Here is a 27,019-nt window from a genome sequence, read left to right on the forward strand (position 1 = left end):
CATACAGAGGAAAATCTAAAGAAAAACAAATATATTCTTTTAATATGATCCTTTATTCAGTTACTTACCTATTGAAAAATAGTTCTAGATATACATATATGTTACGAATACCTTCTGTATTCATCTTACGTACACTAACTAATTTTTTTCAAGCAGAAGCTTAAATAAATCTTAAAACGACTTTTCGAAGATAATATATAATTACTAGCAGAAGTGCCAGTTCTTAGCACGGATCGAACGATATGTAACCTGGAATACAGTACTTTAGTTGAGTTGTAAAACTTGAGGGGTTTCTGAGATACTCTGTACTGGAATATCCCCTCATATTAGTAAACTAAATCACTGCTTCAACACAAGCACCAGAAAGCAGCCGACGGATGCCATCACCGAGGGAACACGAAGAGATACGAAGAGGACCCCTTCAATCCCTCCACAGGTTCCGCCTCCAAAGACTGGCTATAAAAGGGGACACTTTCAGGTAGAAGACATCAGTTATCAACTGGTTACATCCTACCTATCTCTTCAAGCCTCATTGGGTGGGAAAACTACTCTAACATTACCTCAGAGCTGCATCGGGCAAGAGGTTACTTCCCATCTCCGTACTGCAATGGGCAGAAGATACTACCCTACCTCTAAGCTGTATCAAGTAAGAGGTTCCTTATCCACCTCCGTACTGCAACGGACGGGAGATACTGCCCTAACTCTGAGAACCAACAGGAAATAGTAATTTTTTTTATCCATTTCCATCTTGCAACGGGCAGGAGATACTACCCTACTTCTGAGCTCCAACGGGCAAGAAGTTTCTTATCCATTTCCGTGCTGCAGCAGGCAGGAGGTTCCCTTAAACCCAACTGGAACAGGGAGAGTCGTTCTTAACCAACAAATCTTAAAACCTCCGAGGTGCTATGGGTAGGAGATCCAACTTGTAGAGGAAAGAACTATTAGAGTAATTACTTATTTGTAATCTTGTATATAAACTGTACAATGTCTTTTATAATAAAAAAAAGGCGAGGGAAAAAACCATGTACCGTTACTCTACCGTATATTACAATGCTTTTTGAGCCTCCAGACCGTGTGATCTTTCAATCCCTCTCGAGTCGAAAATAAAAGAAAGGCTTCGTACGCTATTAGATGTAGTGAAGATATATCTGTATACAAAATTTGATAGCTCCTTTCTTAATTTTACCAGTAAAGATATTGTTAGAGTGACATCGCAAATTAAACTTTTTCTGCTAATTTTAGAAAGATACGATGTTGCTAATCTAAGTTCCTAAAGAAACAATCGGATAATTAATTGAACAAAAAACTAACATCACTTTTCTTTCTTCTTAGTTACAGGTGTAAACATTCATATCATAACTCCAATAGTTTGTACTGTATGCATATTCTACACAAGCGTGGTGAGTAATAACATCTGTAAGAAAATTATTTTCTTTGAAAGTTTGGCAAAAGAAGACTTCAAGGTTAATTCTTGAAAAAAAAGTATTTAACATAACTAAATTCTCTGAATTGCCTATCGTAGAATATATATATATATATATATATATATATATATATCTTCACTCAGTAGAAATCTATTAAAATATTTTAATAAACAAGTGTATATGCACATTATCTACAATCAATAAAGGTATTTAATCGATAACGTCTAATCCTAAAGGTTATCAGAAAATAAAATTTCTTTGGAATTAAATTAGGGAATTCAAAAGTGATTTGAGTCAGGCTTTCTTCCAGAAAATGTTGTCCGGGGAATCAAAATATGAGGATCTGCTCTGGTGCACTATTTCGATATATTGGCAATAGCAATTTATTTTTTCTTAGCTCTAAGGAAGACACAGCCCTGTGAAAGCATGTTCGTGGAAGAAACAGTGATCTGAATGACCAACCCTTGCTTTAACCGAAGACTTTGTTAAACAGCCTAATATATGTATCATCTATTTGAAGACAGGCATTGAAGTGAGGACAAATAGAAAAGAGCACAAACGTTTTATAATAGTTGGTTCTTATTGTTTCAATTGTCAATTAAAGAAACAGTTACTTATATAATTAGTTCAGTAAAAAAAGATAAATTAGCTGCTTCATTTCTGAAGATAGGTACAACAGTACATTAAATTCGAGCTTCATAATGGAACAATCTTTTTGACCACATTAAAGATTAGATTCAGGATTCCATATTTAACCGTCAGAACATCAAGATCGGATTAAAATGATCGATTTCTCAGAAATATTAATTTTTTGTATATTAATTATTGTGCACGCGTCTAAAATACAATAAATCCTTTATGTATTTAACAAATGACACTATTACTTTTAGTCTGGAATGCAACATTTGTTACGAGAACTATACACACGGATGAAAAAAACTAAACCTTAATGCTTGGTGGGATAGAATAATGTTAAAGTTCTGATGGCTAATTTTATAAGAGATATTCTGTGGCGAGTAGTATCATTATCATAGCATTGGACACTAAGGTACCTTTGACATGCCCACAGCACTGCCCATCTCACTTGCATTATTACTCTTGTAGAGGCCTCCAAAATTTGAATGCTTGTGATATTGTCGTGTTCTTATTTGTAAAATTGTAGATTTTTTTAAATATATATATAGTGGTCGAAGTGAGACGGTATGCGGTGGTATGGCATACCGCCTCTGGTTTTTCAGTGATGAAGGCATACTCTCTCTCGCTTTTTAGTAATCAAGACATGCCGTCACGGAAGAGTAGATACTAAATACCTTTAATACGAGGGAACCAAGGACTTCCCCTTGGTGCTTTACTTTCAACTATATTACTTGTGTTATATATTATTATCCTGCATATATCATTCGTTTTTATATCAATATTTTCTTAGGTGATGGTTCTAATAAATATTACAAAATGGAAGACATTTATCTTTTAATTGCCCTCTTATTATAAACTAGTACCGTAACAGGACAATTCACAAGTATCTTTAAGCTCATGAAGCTATTTTAGCAACATTTTATAGCTCCCCCAGAGGAATCTCCCTCGTATGTCTTTTAATGTTTTGTGGTCCTTCCTTCACTCAAATTAAGTCATGTAATATTCAACTACACAAACCATACTTACAAACGTCCTTCAATGGATGCCAGTCCTGGTAGCCACATCTTAGATTTTTCTGCGTTCTCAGTTCCTGTACGACGTGAATTCGATACACCTAACTACACAATTGGCGTGTGTAGGTAGAATGATATTTTTTTTTGCTTAAAACGCTAGTTTTTATATCGTCACAAAACTGTTTTGGAATTTAGAAAGGCACTTTGTGTGATTTTTTGATAATAAGAAAATATGTGTTTTTTTATTTTCTTCCAAAATAGTCACCTTGAAAGTGCTGTTTTCATTTTCTGTAGATGGATTAAATTATTTTGTTCTTCACAAAGAAGACGTCACTGATTGTATGCACGTCTAATAATTTTTAAAACTTTTCATTGTTTAGTGTTTTTGGGAATATAATAATCCCCCTTTTAATAAGGTACAATGGTCAACTGTTCAAGAAAACCAGTGACATAGAATCCCTTAAAACTTTTCATTGTTTAATGTTTTTGGGAATATAATAATAAATCCATTTTATGCACAGTAACTGATGAACAGCTTTGCACGTAAAAAAATATTTCTTATATAGAAATTTCTAAGTTGATCTCACCGACATTTTTGTTATCTTTTTCTTACCTTTTGTTTTTTAAAATGTGGTGTCTTCAAAGAAGTTCATCTAGTTTATATTTTGATGTGCCATATTGAGTTGTTTCTTTTGTATACATGTATGTGTTTTCTTGTCTTAATTCATATAAATGTCATATTTTGAGCACGAGCGGATTTAGGGGTTGTATGTTGTGGGAACGATTCTTCCGGGAGTTTGGAATACTTCTCAATCGAATCGGGAATCCGGGAGCTTTACCACAGGAAATTGGTAATATAAAAAAGCTGTTTTTGAGCATTTTCGTGTGTAATTTTTTATAATAAAGCAAACAATTTAAGAGAATTTTTCTTAAGAAAGTTATTGACGAGAAATCGAAGTCTCTCCACGCCTCCACCCCCTTCCCACAACTAAAGAGAAGCTCTCCAGTGGTTTTCAGTCATTATGTAAATAGAAATGCAATCTTTTAGGCAACATGCCCTCACTGTATTTCAACGTTTACATAGACGGTATGTCGAGTTAAAATCGTAATAAAACATACCGCCTCTGCTATTTTCCCACTTCGAACACTGTATATATATATTTGAATTACGGAATCCCATGTAATGTCATTTGAGAAAAGTACAACCTTTTTGTTGGTTTGGCAAAATTGGTTATCTGGGGGCAAAGTAGAATATGTCAAATAATTTCCCCTCTTCTGAGTTTACATCTTACAAAATTTCAGCGTAAATATAATTAGAAGTCCAAATAACTGTATGTAAATTTCACATTTATTTATTATTTTTCTTGTAATAGGGCGGTCTAAAGGCTGTGGTATGGACGGATGTTCTGCAATCACTTTTAATGTATGGTTCCATGATATTTGTAATGATTAAAGGTACCTCAGATGTTGGAGGACTACAAACTGTTTTTCACAGAAACTATGAGAGTGGGCGTCTTAGTATGTTGAAGTAAGTATATGGTAAGAAAGTCACTATTTAAGGTATTCCTAAGTTTGTTAAATGTGACAAAAAGGTAGGCAAATTTTCTACCAAGATTTTGGCATTTTAAGCAATGGATCTAGTAATAAGGAAACGTTTACATTGATTCATATTACAATAGAAGATCTCAATTCAATTCTATTTAAACATACTCAGTGGATAATTTAGTTCCTAGTCCAACAATTTTAAAGTCTCTTAATTATAAATAGGAGTATTATAAGTTCAATGTCATTGCAATAAAAATCAAAAGCAGAACTGCGAATTATTCAACTTATATTTGGCATAAATACTAATAGTTCTTGTGGTCATAGTATCAGGAATAATATTTTTCTGTGTAAACGCATGCCACGCTTTTAGCGAAACTACTTACTTTCAATATTAATTTTATAAGCTGCTCATTCTGGTAGGAAAGCTATCAGATTTCAAGGATGGTATGAAAATGATCGAATATATATGGTATATGTTTTTTTAATTTTACCTTCTAGTTTATCCTTTTCCAAATTTGGTTTTCGTGGCTGCGTAGTTAAATTAATTAGATTTAATCCCAGGCAGATGATGATACTTTACATATTCCCTGGAATGTGCTCTATCAAAAGGTTTAAAGGATTTTAAAGATTCATTTATGTGTAACCTATGCTTAAGACAATAATTTTGATGCAATAAAAACATGCACTAAATTTAAGCAAAATTAATGCATGTACAACCCGAATATTTTCACTGGTACATGATTTCCTCTCTTGGTAATTATTTTCATAATTAATGAAATAGCGGAAAGGAATGTTATAAGAGTTACTATTTACAGGAGATTTAAATATTATGTTATTTTTATCCCATCCATCACGTAAACGAGAAAAGTCGAAATAATTATTCGTTTTATCTTAAACTCATAATTTTAAGTTTAGAATATAATTTATAACTATAATAACTATAACTATAATTTATAACTATAACTATAAATATTGAATATAATTCTAATAAATATATGAAAGAAAGCAATTGATTGTTAATTATTGTTCACAATAGTACTAAGTTTAATTATTCATTGTAAAGTAGCATCTGTGGTGATATATAAATCTACGGATATGTGAATACTCATAGAAGATTGAAAATTACTCAAATGATTATAAAATATTCAATCATGCATCAAAGTTATCTTAGCATCAGAAAATCTACAAATCAGTTATCAATCATTTTACAATTCATGTAGGACAACAATCTAACACTATGAATTTGCTTTTATTTCATAATAACTTTAGCAAATACCTTTATGAGAAGTCAGATAAAGTATAAGAGATCTTGAAATTCACTTCTAATAGGAATATATAAAACAAAAGAATGGACTTTCAATAACATTATGAATTCCCTCGTGGCTAAACGGATAACGTACGTGTCCTTGGCATGGGACACCCGAGTTTGAATCGTAGAGGGAGCTCACCTGGTTCGGATCCCAGATTAAGCTTATAGGTTTACGTCTCATATAACCTCGCTGCTGAAAGGGACGCTAAATTGAAATCAAAAATCAAATCAAATTAATTAACATTATAACAAGATATTCGTTGACCAAATATGATAACATTATCAAGAAAAGAAAAGTGTTGACCTAATTTAAGGACAATATGACAGCTTTATAGACCGCACTCACCGTAGACACCACATAAGAGGTCGAAATAAATATGTAAATCTCTCATCATTTCTATAATAAGTTAAGCATATGAATATAATTTATAATTTATGTATATTATGAGATTTATTGGTATGAACTTCAATTTTGTTTTTCAGTTTCGATCCCAATCCTTTAGTCCGTCACACGTTTTGGACTGTTGCAGTAGGAAGCACTGGATTTCTTTTACATAAAAATGCCACAAATCAGTATATGGTACAAAGATATCTTGCATTGCCTACACTTGAACATGCACGGCGGTAAGTAGCTTTGCACACAATCGAGAACTTATTAAGGAGAATGCAACTTAGCTGTAATAAACTCAAAAATATTCTGTTTATAATAATTTTCAATAAAAGAAGGTGCTGAAGATATTATTGGTAGTTAAGAGTTGGTCATTTTAAAACAGTGAAAAGCTAATATTTAAAAAAATGAATTATAGACCACACATGTATTAAAAGATACATACTTGTAAGTAATTATACATATTCTTTAATGAGTACTAATACTAATATGTTAATATTGTGTTCTACAGAGGTCTGTGGATATTTGTGTTTGGATTGATGTCACTTATTTCCCTGTGTTGCTACAGTGGCCTTCTCATTTACGCAACATATTATGAGTGTGATCCTATTACAACGAAGGTAAGATTTCATATTCCATTACGATTCATTCAAACACATTTTCCTTGTATGGTAGTTTTGGTATAAATGTTTTAGAGTTATTTAGTATAAAAGAAACCTCTTTGGATCATTTGTAAATCTGCATTATGATTTGAGGGATAAATTGTTTCACATTTAAATTTACATGTCATGGGAGAAATTGTAAGGTAAAGAAATAATGACTATTTAACATGTTTGAATACATGGACATTAATGAGCTATAAGCTTTGAGGAAAGTGAAGTATATTTGACATTTTTCAGCTTGCCAAAGCAAGGGACCAGTTGTTACCAGTGCTTGTGATGCAGACTTCTGGACATATTCCTGGTTTACCCGGCCTCTTCGTGGCTGGAGTATTCAGTGCAGCATTAAGGTATGCCTATAGTAACTATCTCATCTTTATCTGCAATTCCATGACCTCAAACAAAACGTAGCCTAATACAAATATAAGATAATGTACAATGAACCTCGAACACTCTTAGCTATTACTTGTACTTGAAAATAAATCTAATTAATCACAATCATTTAATTTGAAAGTAATACATATCAATTCAGGTAATTGGGTTAATATTAATCACTTAAATCTTGTTTCCTAGTTTTTAATAAATTGCTCCATTTTTCTTTAAGAACTAAATTTAGATTTGAGTTTCAGAAGAAATATGTTCGACTGGAAAGGGGATCAAAGTTGGGGTTTTTGGCTTAAAAAGTAAGAGTATTTCAATAGTCTATGGAAAGGATTTTGCAAGTATGATTAACAAATAGCACAGTGTGCCAAAAACCAAGTTCCACCCACAAATTTTCACTCTTTGAAATTTAATGTAATTTTATTTATAATAAATATTAGTTCTTTGGAAGGTTCTGTTGTTCTAAATGTAGCAAATTCATAAAATTTGATTGAGGAAGTATCTAAATTTGAGAACAGGCTATAAATTATAACCATCATTTAAGCCAATAAATAATATTAATTAGCTAATATTTATTATTAAATTTGTCATTTTGTTATCTGAATTACATGATCCTTTTGCTTATTTCTTTAGTTCGATGTCTTCTGGTCTGAATGCAATTGCAGCAATTGCCCTTGAAGACTTTTATAAAAGTGCATTTACAAAGCCTCTAACGGAGACACAGACTTTTATTCTAATGAAGTCGGCTGTTATTCTCTTTGGCGCTGCTTGTGTTGCCCTGGTTTTTGTTGTGCAACAGCTGGGAGGTGTCCTACAGGTAGACTTTCAATGTTCTAGTAATATCTTTTTTATTATAAAACTGTTAACATATTCTATTTGCTTTCGTAAGAATATTTTTATAAGTGAAGTTAGGGACCAAGTATTTTTAACACCTCTACTTCTATCTTGCCATACATGATAATGGTCCTCTATCTAAATATCTCTATTGCATGTAACGTCATCATTTGATTGAAAAAATCAAAGAAAGAAATAATAAGTGCCAGTTCTCAAGGAAAACAGGACGATTTCTTTAAGTTGTTTATATAGCTTTTGAGCTTTTCTTTATTTCCTATTTCTACGAGAAGGTACCACATACATGATTTGTAAAGTAGTCCTCTATATGTGAGTGAATAGAGCTACTTAAAAGAAGTAAAGAACACAAATATATTTTTTACCCTTACCACTATGTTCCGTGAGGAGAGATATAGTATTTGTAAATTATCATCTGTAATATTTTAAGGAAAATAGTTCCTCTTCATCAGGCAGTAACGAGTACGTATTTACATGATCATATTTCTTATTTATATATTGATCCCTTGCTAATGTTTAGAAGGGTATCTTCTTGTTACACTTGAGAAAAAACAACGAAGTTTTATATTTTCATGTGTTTCTGTATATTTAATTTTCTGTATATACGAGTAAACATAATTTCTTTAGTGAACTGAAAATCGTCAGAATTGATCACGAAGATAAGATAATAACGTATGATTGTTTAGTTCAAAGAAAGGATGAGTTTTCTAATCTCTACAACATAGATGAACAATCCACTAAATGAATTAATTAAAAACCACAAAGAATAATGATTAAATAAAAGGAATACTAAGGTTACTGCCCCAGCACTTTTCATCACACTGAAAGATCGTACCATTTACACAATATTCTATTAGCTTTGTGAATCTTCTCGCTAAATGCATAAAAAAATGAATTATATCAAGAACAATACATTTCAAACAATGATCATCACATATCGAAAATAAAACACTTCCAAAATATAATAACCATAGTGATGATCTATATACAAGTACAATACTTTTTAGCGCTTTCATATAGAGTTAATTTTAAGGACTAAGAGGGTGAATCTTCCTTTAATGTAAAATGCATATCAAACTTTCATGCTTCACTTTGGCAGCATCGTGGAGATAATGAAGGGTTTACATAAATTTTATTCTTAATTAATAGTTCTATTTTGTCCGCAGGTTGATCAATGTTTTGATTTTTTCACATCATCAACTTGAAATAAATTTACAAAATTTATTTTTGCTCAAGTCTTCTTTATCGTTCAATAGGTGTTCTCAGAGGAGAGAATAAAATTCTGTGGTCAAGGTTGTTAAATTCTAAACAATTTCTAATAATATTGTCTTGGCTAAAACGTTTACTTTTATTCTTATGAGAAGGAGAAATATAGTGGAGAACACTAAAAAGTGACAGGTTTTGGCTAAATACTGATTCAAATAGGAAGTTTCATCGAGAATGTTACGTTGTTCGCTTGTTTGTGATCAGTTTTGCTCGATCCAAGTATAAGGGGCGTTTTTGATGGATTTCCTCTGTATTTACCTGTATACAGGGTGTTTCAAAACACCAACAAGTTTGGGAGGTGATTCCTGACACCAAGATAAGACAAAAAGTATAGACCAACCAGGGTGCACAAATGCTTCCTTTTGGAGTTATAAGCTGCCGAAAACATGAAAAACTGAACTTTAAGGGTTCATAGCTCCAAAACTATGGGACCTACGGTAGTCGGGTCAAGACTTTACTTAGGAACTATGTGCCCTATCCAAAAATACATGTTTCAGAATCCTGTAGTACTTCCCCAACAATTTTTATAGAGGGAGTTTGGCTACAGACATTTAATTTGAAGTACTCACATACTGCTTCTATAAAAATTGTTGCGTAAATACCACAGGATTCACAAACTTGGATATTTGAATAGGGTACATAGTAGTTCCTAAGTGAAGTCTTGACCCGACCACGGTAGGTCCCATAGTTTTGGAGCTGTGGACCTTTAAAGTTCATTTTTTCATGTTTTCGGGAGCGTGTAACTCCGAAAGGAAGCATTTGTGCACCCAGTTTGGTCTATACTTTTCGTCTTATCTTCGTGTCAGGAATCACCTCGCAAACGTTGTCGGTGTTGTTTTGAAACACCCTGTATATGTATAAACTCTTTGTTTCAAATGTACAGTGGACAATGGCATCCTTAATAGCAAAGATACTTGAGCAGCAGTAAGTGCTGTAAAAACAATTGAACCTCAAATATTAGTGTAGTATGTAGTCATTATTATATGTTGAACTGACATTTTAATGTACAAATAATTGACTTAAACAAACCCATAAACCAGATTTTGAAATCGAAGAAATCATTGAATTAGTTGAATCTTATTACAATTCGAACGCCTATCAGTTCGAAGACAACTGTTCGCAACAACATGATAATGTGAAGATTGATATTGCTATTTCCTTAGTTGCAGAGACTAAAGGCATCCAATATTTTGAGAACAAGATTTTAGCAGACAACGAACTCACGTTCAGTAGGTATTACCATTTGATTGATAACACTCTTTTCCCGTATAAAATTAAAAGAATCACAGATCTTGAAAGGTGTGTACGAGCACCGACATCTCTGATGGTCTTTGTTGAGGAACTAATTTGTTTTAGTATAATTTAAGGGATAGCAAGTTATCTTTAAATTATAACTCATTTCACGTGATTAATAGAACTTCTGAAATAAGTTTTCCCCTAAATGACTCACTATTATTATTATTATTATTATTATTATTATTATTATTATTATTATTATTATTATTATTATTATTATTATTATTATTATTATTATTATTATTATTATTATTATTGTGCAAATAATAATAATAATGAATACCAAAAATAAATAGATACCGCAGAAATTACGATCAAAGGACAGCAAGAAAACGCATACCAATTCTAAATGTATTTATATGTTCGGGGATTCCATTCCTAAAATATGCAAACCCTTGCACATACGTTAATTACCAAGAGAACCTTCAATTGCTCACTTATTGCTAAATACAAAGAATATTCCTGAAGCTAGGAATTTGGTGAATATAGGTAAAGAAACATTAATCCATGTTGAAACAACACGTTTAATCAGAGCGAAACTTACTACTTTCATTATGGATTTACTACAGGGTGAAGTTGCATATAGATGATATGCGCAAAGTTTTGTATGTTGATATAAATGTATTCAAGTGTGCATAGCATATTTGATATTGATGATTCAGACAAACATTCATTACACTGCCTTATTCATTATACACTGCTCCACAAAACTTAAGCAACTCGAAGAAAGTGGCAGAAAATGAAACGACACCATCACTGCACCAAGTATAATGAACAAACCGACGGTCCAGATGCACAATGCAACACAAGTGAAGACGAACAATACAGTTAGGAAGTACAGAGTGACCAAAAAGTTCAGCACAACAATACCTCAACAGGTGAAGCTGGATTGTGCGAGGGCATAGGCAGTCAATATGGCGTGTGACCACCACGAACAGCTATACAGGCACGACATCTGGCCTCCATGCTGCAAATCAGAGTGTTGATCAAGTCTTGCGGCAGATGTTGCTACTCCTCGAGGAGAGCTGTTCCCAGGTCAGGGAGAGTGCGTGGTGGTGGACTGTGCTGCGCTATTCGCCGTCCAAGAGCATCCCACACATGCTCGATGGGATTCAAGTCCAGCGAATATGCAGGTTATGCAATACGCGTAATGTCTTCGCTCTCCAGATAGTCGGAAACAAGATGTGCACGGTGTGGGCGGGCATTGTCATCCATGAACAGGAAGTCTGGACCAAATGCTCCGCGGAAATTGCGCAGATGTATATTGAGAATTTCATCCAGGTACCGTTGTGCTGTCAAAGTGCCATGTTGCACAATATGGAGGTCCGTTTTCCCATCCAGCATATTTTCACCCCACACCATAATGGAACCACCGCCATAGGACGGACGTTCAGCAATGAAGTTTGGATGATAGCGTGTTCCTGGCTCTCTCCACATTAAAGTCCGACCAGAATCAGACGACAAACTTAATCTCGACCCATCGGAGAACATGACACGTGGCCTGTGCTGTGTTCCCCCATGCAACATGTTCCTGACACCATGTGTAACGCGCACGTTTGTGCTCCACTTTCAATGGCGCACACAGCACAGGCCTTCCTGCATACAGTCCTGCTCTGTTGAGCCGACGACGAACAGTTTCACGACTCACGCGTTGTTCTGTAGCCTGAAACAACTCATTGGCCAGTTGAGGGCGTGACTCTTGACGGTTACGTTTGGCAGAAATTGTGAGAAATTCGTCATCGACGGCCGACGTCTTCTTCGGACGGCCTCCTCCATGACGTCTACTGACTTCACCTCCATTTTGGAAGCGACTCCACAACCTTGACACAACGCTTTTGTTCACGTTGAATTCCTCCGCCACTTCCACTTGTGATCGACCCAATTCCAACCGCCCAATTATTCGCCTGCGGTCAAAGTCACTCAAATGTCGTCTATCAGTCATTGCAAGGTGTGTACCCCACACAAGAACCACTAACCCAATGCTTGGAGCCTCGGACACTAGTAGGCTGTGGTGTTCGCCTCATGGCATAATTTGTTCACCGCGCTTGCAACGGTGCTGCTTATGCGATAGAACGTGTGCTCGCCTTGCCTGTGTGTCTCTGACGCATCTCTGTGTATGTGCATGCCACTAACCAGTGCTGAATGGGCCCCACACGTCGCTTATATCACGTTCTCTCGGGTTGCTTAAGTTTTGTGGAGCAGTGTATTTCCGTAGCCTCACTACAAGTGTTGCGTTCTTTCGCCTTCATTGTGTACCTACTTACATTTCCTAATCTCGCATTAGCATCGTTGTCAGACCATATGTACAAAACTAAATTCTTATAAGATCAAAAGATATTGTATTAACAACAGTCCTATTGAAAGAGTTACAACACATAAAGACTTCGGAGTAGTATTTGACGAGAACATTCACTGATCACATCAATGTTACTGTGAAGAATACTATGAGAGTACTGGATATTATTTATAGCTTTACTGAAATGCGCGATTTCAAATCACTTAGTATTTTCTTCGAAGCTTTTGCATCTCCTAAAATTGAATATTGCTTACAGATATGGAATATGGCCTGTGCTTCAGACTTATCCCGTTTGGATTCTGTTCTTAACTTTTGCCTTGCCATTGTCAAACAAAAAAGTTCCTTCAGTGCGTAGTCTTAATAAAATACTGTTCCTAAACAAACTTAATATTCAGACTTAAATTACTCGACGCATAGTGGTAGACTTACTGTTTCTTCATAAAATTATTAATGAAAAAATTGACTCCCAATCATTAGTTTCTGTTCTCAATTTTCGTGTAGCTTCTCGCCTTACTCGCAGACACACGTTACTAACATATGTAACACCCAGACTTTCAATTATACAACGTTCCTTATACTTAACACTGGCATCACTCTATAATAATTTATATTCAGATACTGATATTTTTGACTCTGAAAAGCATTTTAGAAACAAACTGAAGTCTATGTAAATGTGGTCGTGATTTTATATATATACACATATTGTTGTTGTTGTTTTTCCTATGTATTTTGTTGCATTGTTTCAGCGTAAAATGGACTTGGATCTATATCTGAAACATTTATTAATAAATGAATAAAAATAAATAAAATATTCAGAAATAAACGTGATTGGAGAATCGAGAGAACACCAGCTCTCAGCAGACTGAGAAGTGGAAACAAAGTAGTCTGCTTCAAATGGTTTCAACATTTATTACGAATGGTTTGAACAAGCACTCAGCAAACGAATGGCAAAAATAAAAAAAAAAGAAGTTAGCTATCTTCACAATATTGCGATTTACTTAATGAATCTCCCTAACACCAAATTTATTAGAAACTGGATTTTTTGTTGAATATAATGAACACCATTAATTGTAGATTAAAATTTGTCATTGAACACACAAGTTAGAACTGTATTACATTCTTTTTATTTATTTACATGTCTACAGAACATATAGAGTTCACAGGAAGACTATAATAGGAAGACATTCATGTTGACTAGGCACATTTTTAGATTACGGACGTTATTTTTGTTTTCGTGGAGGTTTCAAACTGCCTTCTGATCAGAATTAGTTCTTACCAGCAATTGATTATTTGAATGTTTCATTTATTTCTTGAAACTCTATAAATCTGATTTTTAACTTTTGTTACGTAATTTATTTTATGTATGTTGTTTGAGAACAAAGAATAATGTATTTGTACAAGTCCAGAGTTTCATTCTTTGAGAAGTAGCAAGTGAAACAAAGTTTTAGGATCAATTTTCATTAAAACCAGGAAAATTAAAATCAAACTCTGACCAAGAATTGTTTATATTGAATAACTCACAATAATTGACAACAGTAACTACGTAACCATTAATTTTATAGAACTGTACTGATCTGGATTATAAAAGCTTTCACGGTATAGGTTTAAACGCTTAATAACCCGTTTCGCATCTTGAAGCTTTCAAAACAACCTAATCTCATTTTCGTAATCAAAATTGACTATTTTCGGCTGAAAATTTGATGAGATTACATTTAAGTACTTACATACAGAGATATAGTAGAAAATGGTTTAATTGTACTTCCGTCCTCTGTGCGAGTAACAAAAACACTGCCTATTCTTATGTAGTTTGTGCTAACACCTCTACATTCATTTGTTTGTGACAAATACTAGTGTTAAATTTTGGTCACCAGTTATAATTCTCGAGAGTGTGTAACCTTGTGTTAAACTCAGAATCCAGTAAAGTCTCTTCAGTAAAGTCAAAAAGAGTTCTCATAGCTTCAGTCAAGCATGAAGCTTATAATACTATGTATTATGTTCGTGAAACGTGACATGATTTAGTTATTGTTGAATCCATGTTAGAATATATAAGTGTTTAAAATTAGTTATCAAATTTGCAATTAATATAGTCAATGCTAGTATGTGCTTATAACCATTTGTGGCTTCTTGTTTCCAAAGGTCAGCATGAGTCTCCAAGGAATTGGAGGAGGTGCAATCTTAGGGGTATTCACTCTCGGTCTTCTTTTCCCATGGGCTAATACAAAGGTAAATATGAGTGTTTGATTACAATGGATCATTCAATAAATTTGAAAATAAACTACAACTTGAATAAACAAAGAAGTTTTACTTGAAGGGGTTTCAATATGAGTTGAAGTGCTAAGGAGATCTAACTAGCATTGCACAGTTAGCTCCAATATACGATACAGAATGCAGTCATTATATTGTTTAATAAGAATTGGCGTGTGAATGTGTAAAGTGCATTAAGTCAAAAATTAGTGTATTAGAAAAATGGCATTTGAAAGTTCAGACATAAATCCAAAATCCGATTTTGAGAAAATGATTAGCTGTTGTAGCTCTTCGTGTTAATAAGATTGTTTTTTGGATTTATGCCTGAAACTCAAAACCGGATTTTTGGACTTATATCTGAACTTTCAAATGCGACTTCTCTATAACATTAACTTTTGACTTAATACACTTTACACACCCACCCGCCAATTATTATAGTTTTAGTACGTTGAACAGCACTTCAGTAGGCTATGTTCATTTCTAAACAAGATAACAGTCAAATTGAGTTATGTTCCAAGAAAAACATGAGGAGTAAATATGTTATATCTCAGGTACAACTGTTCATAGAAAATCGTTCATACAACTATTCATATAGATATTTTAACTTCTCAATTTTAATTTTGAAATAAAAAAAAAAACTACTATTTCACAATTCATTGCAATATGAGAAAGTTTACGCTCTAAAATAACACAATAAGAAATGAAGTTAATGTAAGACAACATTGATAACTAAGACGCTCGAAAGAGTATTTTGTTTTCTCATAAACTTATTTAATGGGAAATTGGATGTAGTTATGCTATTGGCCAGTTGTACTTTTAAACATTAAACAAATAAATAAGACCTGCTACACTCTCTACCAATTACATTCTAGATTCGATGTTCACAAATTCACTTCTCAATCTTACACGTTATTTATGATTGCTTATCAAACAGTACTAATGCGACTTGTTCTGCACCATCTTATCAGATTTAAAACAGAAGGTGATGTAATATGACAGAAGAAGATTAGATTATTGTATACATATTGAAATAATAATAATTTGATGTTATTTGCATTAATCTACAAGCTGTTGTTTTAATGTAAAATTATTACTATTACTACAATTTCTTCGTACTCTTAGTTACTTGTATTTTGTATTTAAATTTGAAAATTTAGTATTGTTTGGGAAATAGCACGCAACTTTTATCCTTAAACCTAGCGATACAATTTTTGTTCACCATAATTTTGTTTTTAATTTGTTCCTACTACTAAAGGGAGCTATGGCTGGAGGACTTGCAAGCCTTATCTTCATGTCATGGGTAATAATCGGCAGCCAATCAGCGATTGCCTCCAAGAAAATTACTTTTCCCAGAATGCCAGTGTCCACAGAAGGTTGTAGTTATAGTTTCTTGAATGACAATTCAACGCTTTCAAATGCGTCATTTTCTTTAGAGAGGTACGGTTTAAAAAAACTTTTAAAATATACAATTTTTCGGTGCAAAGTTACGTATGCGTCTTTTAAGGCTTTGATACATATATATATATATTTAAGTTAATATTGTCAATAAAACTCCAACTGACCAAAGCAACATATATATTTTAAGAGTACATATATTGTTACTGTTTCGGCTATGTAAAAAATTGGGATATAATGTCTGAGGAAGGTTACGTAACATAAAATATATATGCTGCTTTGGTCAGGTGGAGTTTTATTAATAATCTTATTTTTTTTTAAAGCTACAATGAATAGTTTAATTTAATAGTAACAATGTGTCTCAGAATCTTGTCTTCTTAGTACTTTATTTTTCAGGGAGAGAAAATGTTGATTATAATGTTCGTCCTGTTTTGACAAATGCGCGAGAAATGAATAATATGTTTGAAAAGTGAAATTTCTTTACATAACACTCAATATGTAGAATAATTTAGGTATAATATTATTACAATGAATCTATTTATAATGAATACGTAGTGAAAACATGCACGAGTATATAATTTAGTTAGAGAATATTATATATATTTTGTTTAGATAAAGGAAAGTTTTAAATTAAATCTTACCATTTCTTCTGAATGTGTGTTAAAATGTTTCTTTCCTTTTATATTGTTGTTAATAACAAAAGAGGTTAACTTTTGTTGAAAAAGGTATTTTTCTTAATACCTTAATGTATAATTAAAAAAATAATGTTCAAGTTTAGACCTCGATTTACTGAAAATTCCAAGAGTATTGAATTTGAATTAAATTTAATTAGGACTATTTTAAACTTTTCTTTTGAAGGAAAGACCAAGGTTTAAAATTAGTTTTGTAAATGCAAATGTAAATGAAAACATATGTTTAATTATGTATCTTGAACAGTTTGGAGCATATTATAACACCACATTAACTGCTAATTTTGTTGAATTTTACTAATAATTCTTGTTTCTTGAAATTTCAGCGAACCAGTCCTCGGGTTATATAGGATTTCATACATGTACTATACTTTTATGGGAGTACTTACAGTGTTAGTTGTAGGTTTAGCTGTTAGTTTCTTGACTGGAGCACACAATCCCAAAGATGTTGATCCTAAACTTATATCTCCAGTTGTCAAAAGATTTTTCCGTCATTGTAACAAAGAAGAGGCTGCAGAAGAAAAGCTTTTAAATCATAATAAGGTAAATATATAATTTTTGTTTGAATCAACGAGTAAAATTAACATTAATTTATTATTATTTTCTGAAAGATTACAACTTCGCTTTTCACCTTAAGCGTTAATCAGTTATGACTTCAGCAAATGTAGATGCATACAGTTACAATAAACGGTATTTTCATTATTTTTTATACATAAACTAGGTGATGCCTGAGTGTAATTTTATTCATGTAATGTATTCTTTATCGAATTTGTAGCTTAGAATAGAGCATACTCTCTTGATATATGAGCATCAGAAACTACTTTTTGTTGTAACTAGTATTTATCAAATAGCTTATCTTTTATATTTAACGTAAATAGCATTTACGAGTTAGCTTAAAAAGCAAATTAGCAGTATAAATAAATAAATAAATCTTAAGTATTTAACACATTTATTAAGTAAAATATGGGAATGAAAGTTTATGGAAGTTGATGTCAGGTGACTCATCCTTAAATTTTACTAATAGATTTAGACTTCGTCTGAATTCTTCCTGAACCACAGTTTTTGAACAGGAAGTCTAAATAACATACTACAGCTCGAAAACATTACATTATAGAAATCTGTGAATATAAGACACTTAAAAATATACTTTATTTGTACAAATATCAACAAAGATGGATACTGACGCCATTAATGTTCTACTGTGAAAACTTAGCAAGAAATTTCCGAATTTTCATCAACAACAGTGCTCAGTGTTTAAAACCAGTACTCTAAGTGGTCAATTCATCGAAAGTTATTGACGGGATTAGATATGTATACCAAGTTTTAGCGAGACTACACCTGCGAGTATTGTTATTATATTTGTATCATCCTTATTCGTTTCACTTTTTATTTTACTCTTCATCAGTTCTTTTAGTTCCTAGTGATGATGAGACTATTAACTGACTGTAAATTCCAACCTAAAAAGTTGATATTTAAAACACGTCAATTACAAAATTTTGTTATTTTAATTTGTAATTTGACTCATTCTGAACTCTTCGATTGGAACTATGGGTGTTCTACGGGTTTGCCCATCATAGTCTGAGATATTAAGAGGTGTTATGCTTTTACTTGTTGCACATGTCGGTTTCTTAAATATCTGATCATGATGTACACCTAATGCTTCAAGATGTACACATTTAAATGGAATTTAATTGTTTCCTTTCTACTTTTTTTTTTAACAGGTTGAGCAAATAGTACTTCAACCAACTCAGTTAAATGGAGACAAAGAGAGCAATTTAATATCAGAACCAAGATAGAAGAAAAACACAGACAACTCAAGATTGATTTTGATCATTTGTCAACCAATGAAGTAGCAACTATAGGGTGTTCCAGTATGAGTTCAAGATTTTTAACAACCAACAATGCTTGGAGAGTATTCCATTAGAAAAGTGTCTATTGTTAACTAGAAGCAGATCCTTTTCGTTGTTGATAAGAATAAAAGAATAAACATTTCCAAAAATTTGTTACTTTAGAGATATACATGTTCAACACGCATGTTGGATGATGATGATTAGTCTGTAGACTAAAATATTTATTCAATATTGGAAACTCTTTAACTTAACTCTTTGTGGATTGTAATAAACGTTTGTCCAAACTTTTGAATAAAACGATATACGATAATGAAGTAAAATATTTAGGTTTAACGTCTCACGATTATGACCTTTAGGCTAAGGGAGACGATAATTAAATCAAGTGAATGATGATGAAAGAATTGGTGGAATGATAAAAGGAAGGAAACGGAAGTACTCCGAGAAAACTCACGGACTCGATGTTTTTTACCACAAACTTACTTGGTCGGAATCGAACCAGGGAACAGAGGTAAGCGCTCTTCCACTGACCCACCGTGCCCCCGGTATACGATAACGGATTAACTATTTCCTTACGTAATGAATATGTTTGTCTCTAGATCCTTGGTTCAATTCCAGCTCTCGCCAAATGAACTTTCTGGTGGACAAACACAGTGTGCGTGGTTTTCTCAGGGTTCTCCCGTTTCCTCACACTTTCTTCATTCCATCATTTTGTTCAGTGTCATCACTGCCAACTCTCTTAGTTTAGCTGAATAGTTCTAGACATTACACGAAAGAATGTGTGTCTGTATTGTAATATTTTGTAGAAATTATACTTCTTTTTACTGTTTTCCGTAAAATATTGCTCTGTTTTATGTTAAAAATTGTGTCTTTAACTACGTGCTCTTCCTTGATTCCGCGCCATTGTCGTTCCGTTATTTAGGCGACACTGAAAAGTTCACAGCTGTCATCTAGAATCATTGCGATAGAAAATCATGGATCATTATAGGAATGAATAAATTGTTAGTGTGAAAGTTTATGTTTATATGGGGAGAAAAGTGTAAAAACTATTAGCAAAGTTCTATACTCAAGCGACTTCTTTTTCTGTGGTTTTCTGATTTTTAAATCTACTTCATCAGCTGGTTTGTAAGAAGGAGATTCAGCCCTTCAATCCACGAAGTAGAGCTACAACTCTGCGAAAGTGCATTTGGAAATTTCGTCAATAGAGCAAGAGCATGCCGGTAGAACTGACTGTATATGTGAGATATGGTCTTCAACATTTAATTGCAATTAATGTAAAATCAACATAATTTTTCAAAACATATTGCAACTTTCATCATAAAATTAAACCTTACTCTGTCATTTGTATACTCAATAAAAGAATTAATACATTTTTATATTCAGGGCAAATAAAATTATTCAGAGAAATTTAATGTTTTTCTTATTATAAATCCTTATGATTTTATTAATTTTGTCCAACAAAATATAAGAAAAAATATTTTTGTGTCAAAAGGAGTAATTTTAGACTGTTTTTGCTAATTTAACTTAGCAATGGTCCAGGACTTGAAATATCCACTCTCCTGCTCGCCAGTGGCCAGTGCTTTTTTACATTTGGCGAGTATAAACATAGTGACTGCAAAATGGTCTGGCTAGTAGATTTTTCAAGCCCTGCAATAGTCACATATGTGAAAGAAGATTTCGGTGATATTATCAGTACTGCCAACAAGATATGAAAATTTCTAACGAAATCAGAGTTTCAAATCCCACCAACTTTTCACTACCTAAGAATTAGAGCTTACCATAATCCCGCTATCAACGGCTCTTTTTATTTACTATCAGTTCTGTTGTATTGATTACGCACAATTAAAAGAGTAATTAAATTAATGATTCAACAATCTAATGATTCAACAATCTAAATTAATGATTATCTAAAAAATACATAATAACTTACACTAACTTTCTTGTTCAACTCCGAATAGTTGCGGATTATGAAACAATAAAACAGAATTTTGTTTTAGAAACAATAAACATTTATCATGATATGGATTTATAATTAGCTTTTAAAAATGTATCGTGAATGATGATGTACTTCGAAGTTTTAGCTGAAATATTTAATCTTGATTTACAAAAATGGATGTTTATAATTTTTTTTTGTCGATAAATTCATAACTTTTCACTTACCAGCAAACTGTTTTATTTATCTGTATGCATATATCTAATGTTAATATAAAAACAAGTATTGTCAATATGGATTGAAAAGCTAGATCCCTTTCAACTTTTATATAAAAGTAAATAAAATAAATTGAAAGAAAATATTGTATATGTACTACATTATATTTTCTTTTATACTTAACGAAGCCAATTTTTGCTCAGTACTATTTACAGTACTTCAATAGCAATGACACTCTCTGTTTTTTTATATAGTACTCACATCACGAGAACGTATTGTGCAATGTATTGAATGTGAAATAAATTATCTATTTAAGAATATCTATAGTAAAGTCTCTTTTCTAATCATAGATTAATAACACCATACTTAAGTAAATTAAGCCGTTCTTTAAAAATACTTTCACAAGATTATCTTGCAATGTTTAATTCCTATTTTGTTAACATGTTTAATCAATCAATACAAGAAGCGTAGTTATAAGAAAGTGATAAGTAAATTTAAATTTGAAAGTGGATAGGGTATATTATTGGAAACTAAGAGGCAAGACTTGCTATATATCGAATGTTTCAGTGCTACTTAGGAAGAAGTAACCCTATCATTCATAATATCATTGTCAAAAAAAGTCTTAAATTGTTCAGAGTAACATGGTGGTAAAATATAACATAAATCTGAGTAAATAGTGAATACATACCTAATTCAGATACAATTCTCACAAGATAATGAATCTGTAACAATGTTATGAGTGAGGAAGTTGTAAGAATCTATATAAAATCACTCTCAATTGTGACGTTCACATCAGCTTTCTTAACGTTAAGGTACTTAAGACTTGAATAATTCAAAACAATTCTCGTCAATCGAAATATGGTAGTATAAAGTAGTAATTAGTACAGAAATTCACATTTCAACGTACGAAAATCAGTTATATCTCACCTCATCTTTCACAAACAGTTTTCATTTTTTCATTTTTTTTAAATGTTAAAAGTGGTGACTTTTTCACACAGAGAAACGGAAGATATAGATTCTTTAACAATAGATCCAGACTTCAAGCATAGAAATTGTAAACAAGCATTTTTATTCTTTATTTTCTCTTGTAACAAGGAAATTGATTAGTAAAATTGCAATAAAAATAGCAAATGAGTATAAGAATAATTTGATTTAGGCAGAAGAGGGACGGTGGCTCAGTGGTAGACTACGCTTATCTCTGTGTGTGGTGTTCCTTGTTCGATCTTCGGTGTGTTTCTTACAAATATGTGTGTGCGAAGAGAAAAATAAGAAGAAAATAGAGGTAAAAAACTTTCTTTGTTCGTATTCGTTCTCGCTTGTATTAGATGACTGCAGCAATATTCTGGTGACGAGTTTTCAAAGCTGCTGTTGAGCGTAATCATAACAACTGGATGCAAATAGATATATATGTATGTGTGTGTGTGTCTGTGTGTTTTCTCTGTCTAAAACGCTAAACAAACATTATATAGTAGTGTGGTTAATTTTTAACCAATTTCAATGCTTCAAACACCATTCCAAGAAAAAAATTAATAGGGGTTCTTATACAACGAAGCACCACCTGTTAAAAATGAGAGTATTTTAGAAGTTTTATAATCTATTGATAGAAAGCGCAAAAACTTATGTAAAATTTTAGACGTATATAATCTATTCAAAGTGTGTTCATAAATATATACCTTTTCATTTCTTTTTTTATATTGAAATAACACTGGCGGAAAACGACACTGAAACAGGTAATGAAATATCCACTTTAGCATATTCTGTAGTTCTCCTCGGTAGAACCTTTGTATTTCAAGTGTGCCTCGGAAAATATGTGAAACATTCTGCCCTACCCTCGCTATCTCTTACGGAGGAAACCCTCCCTTTGCTTAGGGAAAAGAAGTGAATGACCTCAACTGTGTTGCCAATTTGTCATTCAGTCGCTTGATCTTGACGAGTGAAGATCGTAAGCTACTTAGAATGGCTAACAAGACAGTGCACAGCGAAGTCCGTGAAATAATTCATTGTGGCAATGCTTCCACATCCAACAACTGAAAGATCTCGGCTGCAGCAACTTGTCTTTCCTCTTTGAAAGTCTGTACGGAAAAAAAGACACATTGACAGCAGCGCCGGCAGAGGCACACTTGAAATAGACAGGGTTTAGTCTAGTAGTCATAGTGCTCTCGTATTTGATGCACAAGGTCCCGGGTAACACTTAATATGGAAATGTGTAGGTTCGGATTCCAACTTGAAGTGTACATTTATGTCTGATGTAGTCTCACTACTGGAAAGAAACACTAAACTTCAAGAAACATGAAAAAAAAAAAAAAAAACTAAGTAGTACGAAAATCAACAAACAAGCAAGTAAATTAACACGCATATGAACAAATAAACAAACAACTTTAATTTTCTAGAAAGTACTATTTCTTCTCTTGTAAATGAAATACAAACACTACTTCCGGTTGATGTCAAGACTTGATACCCTTCTTTCCAGACACACAGAGATAAAAATCAGTCTTTAATTGTTTATGTCGTTCCTCTCTCGTGGCTCAGATGTTAAATTCCTCTCTTTGCCTATGTTTAATTCGGTGGGTTGAAGAACTATCTGCTCAACCTATTGAAACAAACATAAGAAATATACAATTAGATCGTATTGTGTGTATTTCATGGTGGTATAGTACAGGAATCGATATACTTCTATGAAGTAAAAATTTCACGTCTATGACAACCTTAAACTATTAATCCTGATTGAAGAGATGCATCAGTCAAATTAAATGGTAATGAACTCTTGTAACTGACCTGAATAAATCTTTCATGATCGAAGTTACGCTGAGTTCACCAAGTGGTTACCAATCGCTGTGTCGCGACACACTGGTATCTCATGCTGCCCATTAGGGTGTATCTCGAAATTTTAGAATTTAAGAATCATGAAGCATTTAATAATGAGTTGAAATCAATTTTGAGACAGACTGTACCAGTCGACGCCTTCTGCGGTTGTAACAATACCCAGTACTACATTATTTCATTACTTCATAGAAATTTATGCTCTTACATTGCTATAATTTATTATCATTATAAATAATAAAAAAGTCAAACAACTATGTCACGATGTTGTGTTAGTTCGATAAAGTGTGTCGTGAATCAAAATATTTTGGGAACCATTGAGTTAACCTCAGGAACTTAAAGTAATAAATCAGTGACAAAAGTGGATCTGAAAAGGTAGGGGGATGCATGACGTCACGCTGACCCTCTTGTCTATCTTTGGCCATTGTAATTTATTTAGGAAGTGTGGGGACACCATAGATATTTTTGGAAGTGGGGGAACGGGATCCATCCGTGTTCTCCTTCACTTTTACCCTTGTAGTAAAGAAGAGTAAAAGAACGTTAGACTCTAACGTAACTATATAACGATGATATAAGAGCATGATATAAACTGGAGATGAGAATATAAACATAATAATTCTACAATTTTATTGCTGTTTAAAGGAAACAAATGCTAAGTGATGAGAGTATAGCACTCGACAGCTCATTGACATGAACAAACTGATATAACAAGTAGCATTTTGGATTGGTAAATGGTTGGGCCAACCGACCACAGTTGGTTGGCCAACGGTGATTTTGGTACTGCAAATCGTTAAGACAACAATTATTTGTAATGTTGGGCCAACAGAAGATTGTGTACAGTTGGCCAACGAACCAATGGATGGCAGTGTGCCAACCATGAAGGAGTTGGGTCAACGAAATTCCAACAAAATGCCAACGAGAAAATCACAGTTGGCCAACGATCGTTATCTTACAATCTACCAACTATGGTGTGGTTGGGCCAATGGAATGCCAAGAAAACACCAACGTGAAATAAAAAGTTGACCAAGGATTGTTATCCTACGGAACGCCAACATTGTGACAACAAAATATAACATCGTCTTTTGATGCGTTGCCGAAACAACGATGCACCTACGTTGAATCACTGTTTTGTTTTCGCTTGTTGGCATCGATGGTTGATGGATTGTCGAATTTGCCGTTTGCATTTTGATAGTGGCTTTGCCAACATGCCTACAAATAGACAAGGGTTGGCACACCGTTTGACAACGAAAATGTTACTTGGGATTGGTCAGTTTAATTTCTCATGCGCGGTTCTCTAGGAAATCAAGAAAATCTAAATCTTTTTAAAACTAGAAGTTGATGCTGTATTATAACTACGTTAAATGCTAAAATGAATCTCATACAGCAATGTCAACTGACCAACCTTCCATTATAATACTTGCAAGTAAACAATCTACAATGAGATAAAGCCCAGAATTATTAAGTTTTTAAATTTTCTTTAACAATAATATAGCTCAAAGATATATATATATATACGAGGAGCAGTTGAAACGTTTCCAGAATTTAACTATTTATTACCACAATTTAGGTACACATTCACTTAATCGCCTTCAAAATAGGCTCCTTGAGAAAACATTCACTTAATCGCCTTCAAAATAGGCTCCTTGAGAACACATTCACTTAATCGCCTTCAAAATAGGCTCCTTGAGAACACATTCACTTAATCGCCTTCAAAATAGGCTCCTTGAGAAAACATTCACTTAATCGCCTTCAAAATAGGCTCCTTGAGAAAACATTCACGTAATCTCTTTCAAAATAGGCTCCTTGAGAAAACATTCACTTAATCGCCTTCAAAATAGGCTCCTTGAGAAAACATTCACTTAATCGCCTTCAAAATAGACTCCTTGAGAAAACATTCACTTAATCGCCTTCAAAATAGGCTCCTTGAGAAAACATTCACTTAATCGCCTTCAAAATAGGCTCCTTGAGAACACATTCACTTAATCGCCTTCAAAATAGGCTCCTTGAGAAAACATTCACTTAATCGCCTTCAAAATAGGCTCCTTGAGAAAACATTCACTTAATCGCCTTCAAAATAGGCTCCTTGAGAAAACATTCACTTAATCGCCTTCAAAATAGGCTCCTTGAGAAAACATTCACTTAATCGCCTTCAAAATAGGCTCCTTGAGAAAACATTCACTTAATCGCCTTCAAAATAGGCTCCTTGAGAAAACATTCACTTAATCGCCTTCAAAATAGGCTCCTTGAGAAAACATTCACTTAATCGCCTTCAAAATAGGCTCCTTGAGAAAACATTCACTTAATCTCTTTCAAAATAGGCTCCTTGAGAAAACATTCACTTAATCGCCTTCAAAATAGGCTCCTTGAGAAAACATTCACTTAATCTCTTTCAAAATAGGCTCCTTGAGAAAACATTCACTTAATCTCTTTCAAAATAGGCTCCTTGAGAAAACATTCACTTAATCTCTTTCAAAATAGGCTCCTTGAGAAAACATTCACTTAATCTCTTTCAAAATAGGCTCCTTGAGAAAACATTCACTTAATCGCCTTCAAAATAGGCTCCTTGAGAAAACATTCACTTAATCTCTTTCAAAATAGGCTCCTTGAGAAAACATTCACTTAATTGCCTTCAAAATAGGCTCCTTGAGAAAACATTCACTTAATCGCCTTCAAAATAGGCTCCTTGAGAAAACATTCACTTAATCGCCTTCAAAATAGGCTCCTTGAGAAAACATTCACTTAATCGCCTTCAAAATAGGCTCATTGAGAAAACATTCACTTAATCACCTTCAAAATAGGCTCCTTGAGAAAAC

General features: G+C 33.1%; 1 protein-coding gene across 1 annotated transcript in view; it reads left to right on the top strand.

Moving 5' to 3' along the window:
• LOC145669015 (sodium-coupled monocarboxylate transporter 2-like) overlaps nt 1-21,313 on the top strand; it is a 34,592-nt gene extending 13,279 nt beyond the window's left edge. The window contains exons 6-15 of the mRNA XM_081737352.1: nt 1,333-1,400; nt 4,447-4,601; nt 6,411-6,551; nt 6,827-6,935; nt 7,215-7,324; nt 7,989-8,172; nt 15,199-15,285; nt 16,562-16,743; nt 17,717-17,933; nt 19,112-21,313. Coding sequence (XP_081593478.1) covers nt 1,333-1,400; nt 4,447-4,601; nt 6,411-6,551; nt 6,827-6,935; nt 7,215-7,324; nt 7,989-8,172; nt 15,199-15,285; nt 16,562-16,743; nt 17,717-17,933; nt 19,112-19,186 — 1,328 coding nt within the window. The 3' untranslated portion in view covers nt 19,187-21,313. The remainder of the gene's footprint in view (nt 1-1,332; nt 1,401-4,446; nt 4,602-6,410; nt 6,552-6,826; nt 6,936-7,214; nt 7,325-7,988; nt 8,173-15,198; nt 15,286-16,561; nt 16,744-17,716; nt 17,934-19,111) is intronic.
• The last annotated feature ends 5,706 nt before the right edge of the window (nt 21,314-27,019 follow it).

This window comes from Thermobia domestica, chromosome 13 (assembly GCF_964235325.1).
Source record: "Thermobia domestica chromosome 13, izTheDome1.hap1.1, whole genome shotgun sequence".
NCBI lineage: Eukaryota > Metazoa > Arthropoda > Insecta > Zygentoma > Lepismatidae > Thermobia > Thermobia domestica.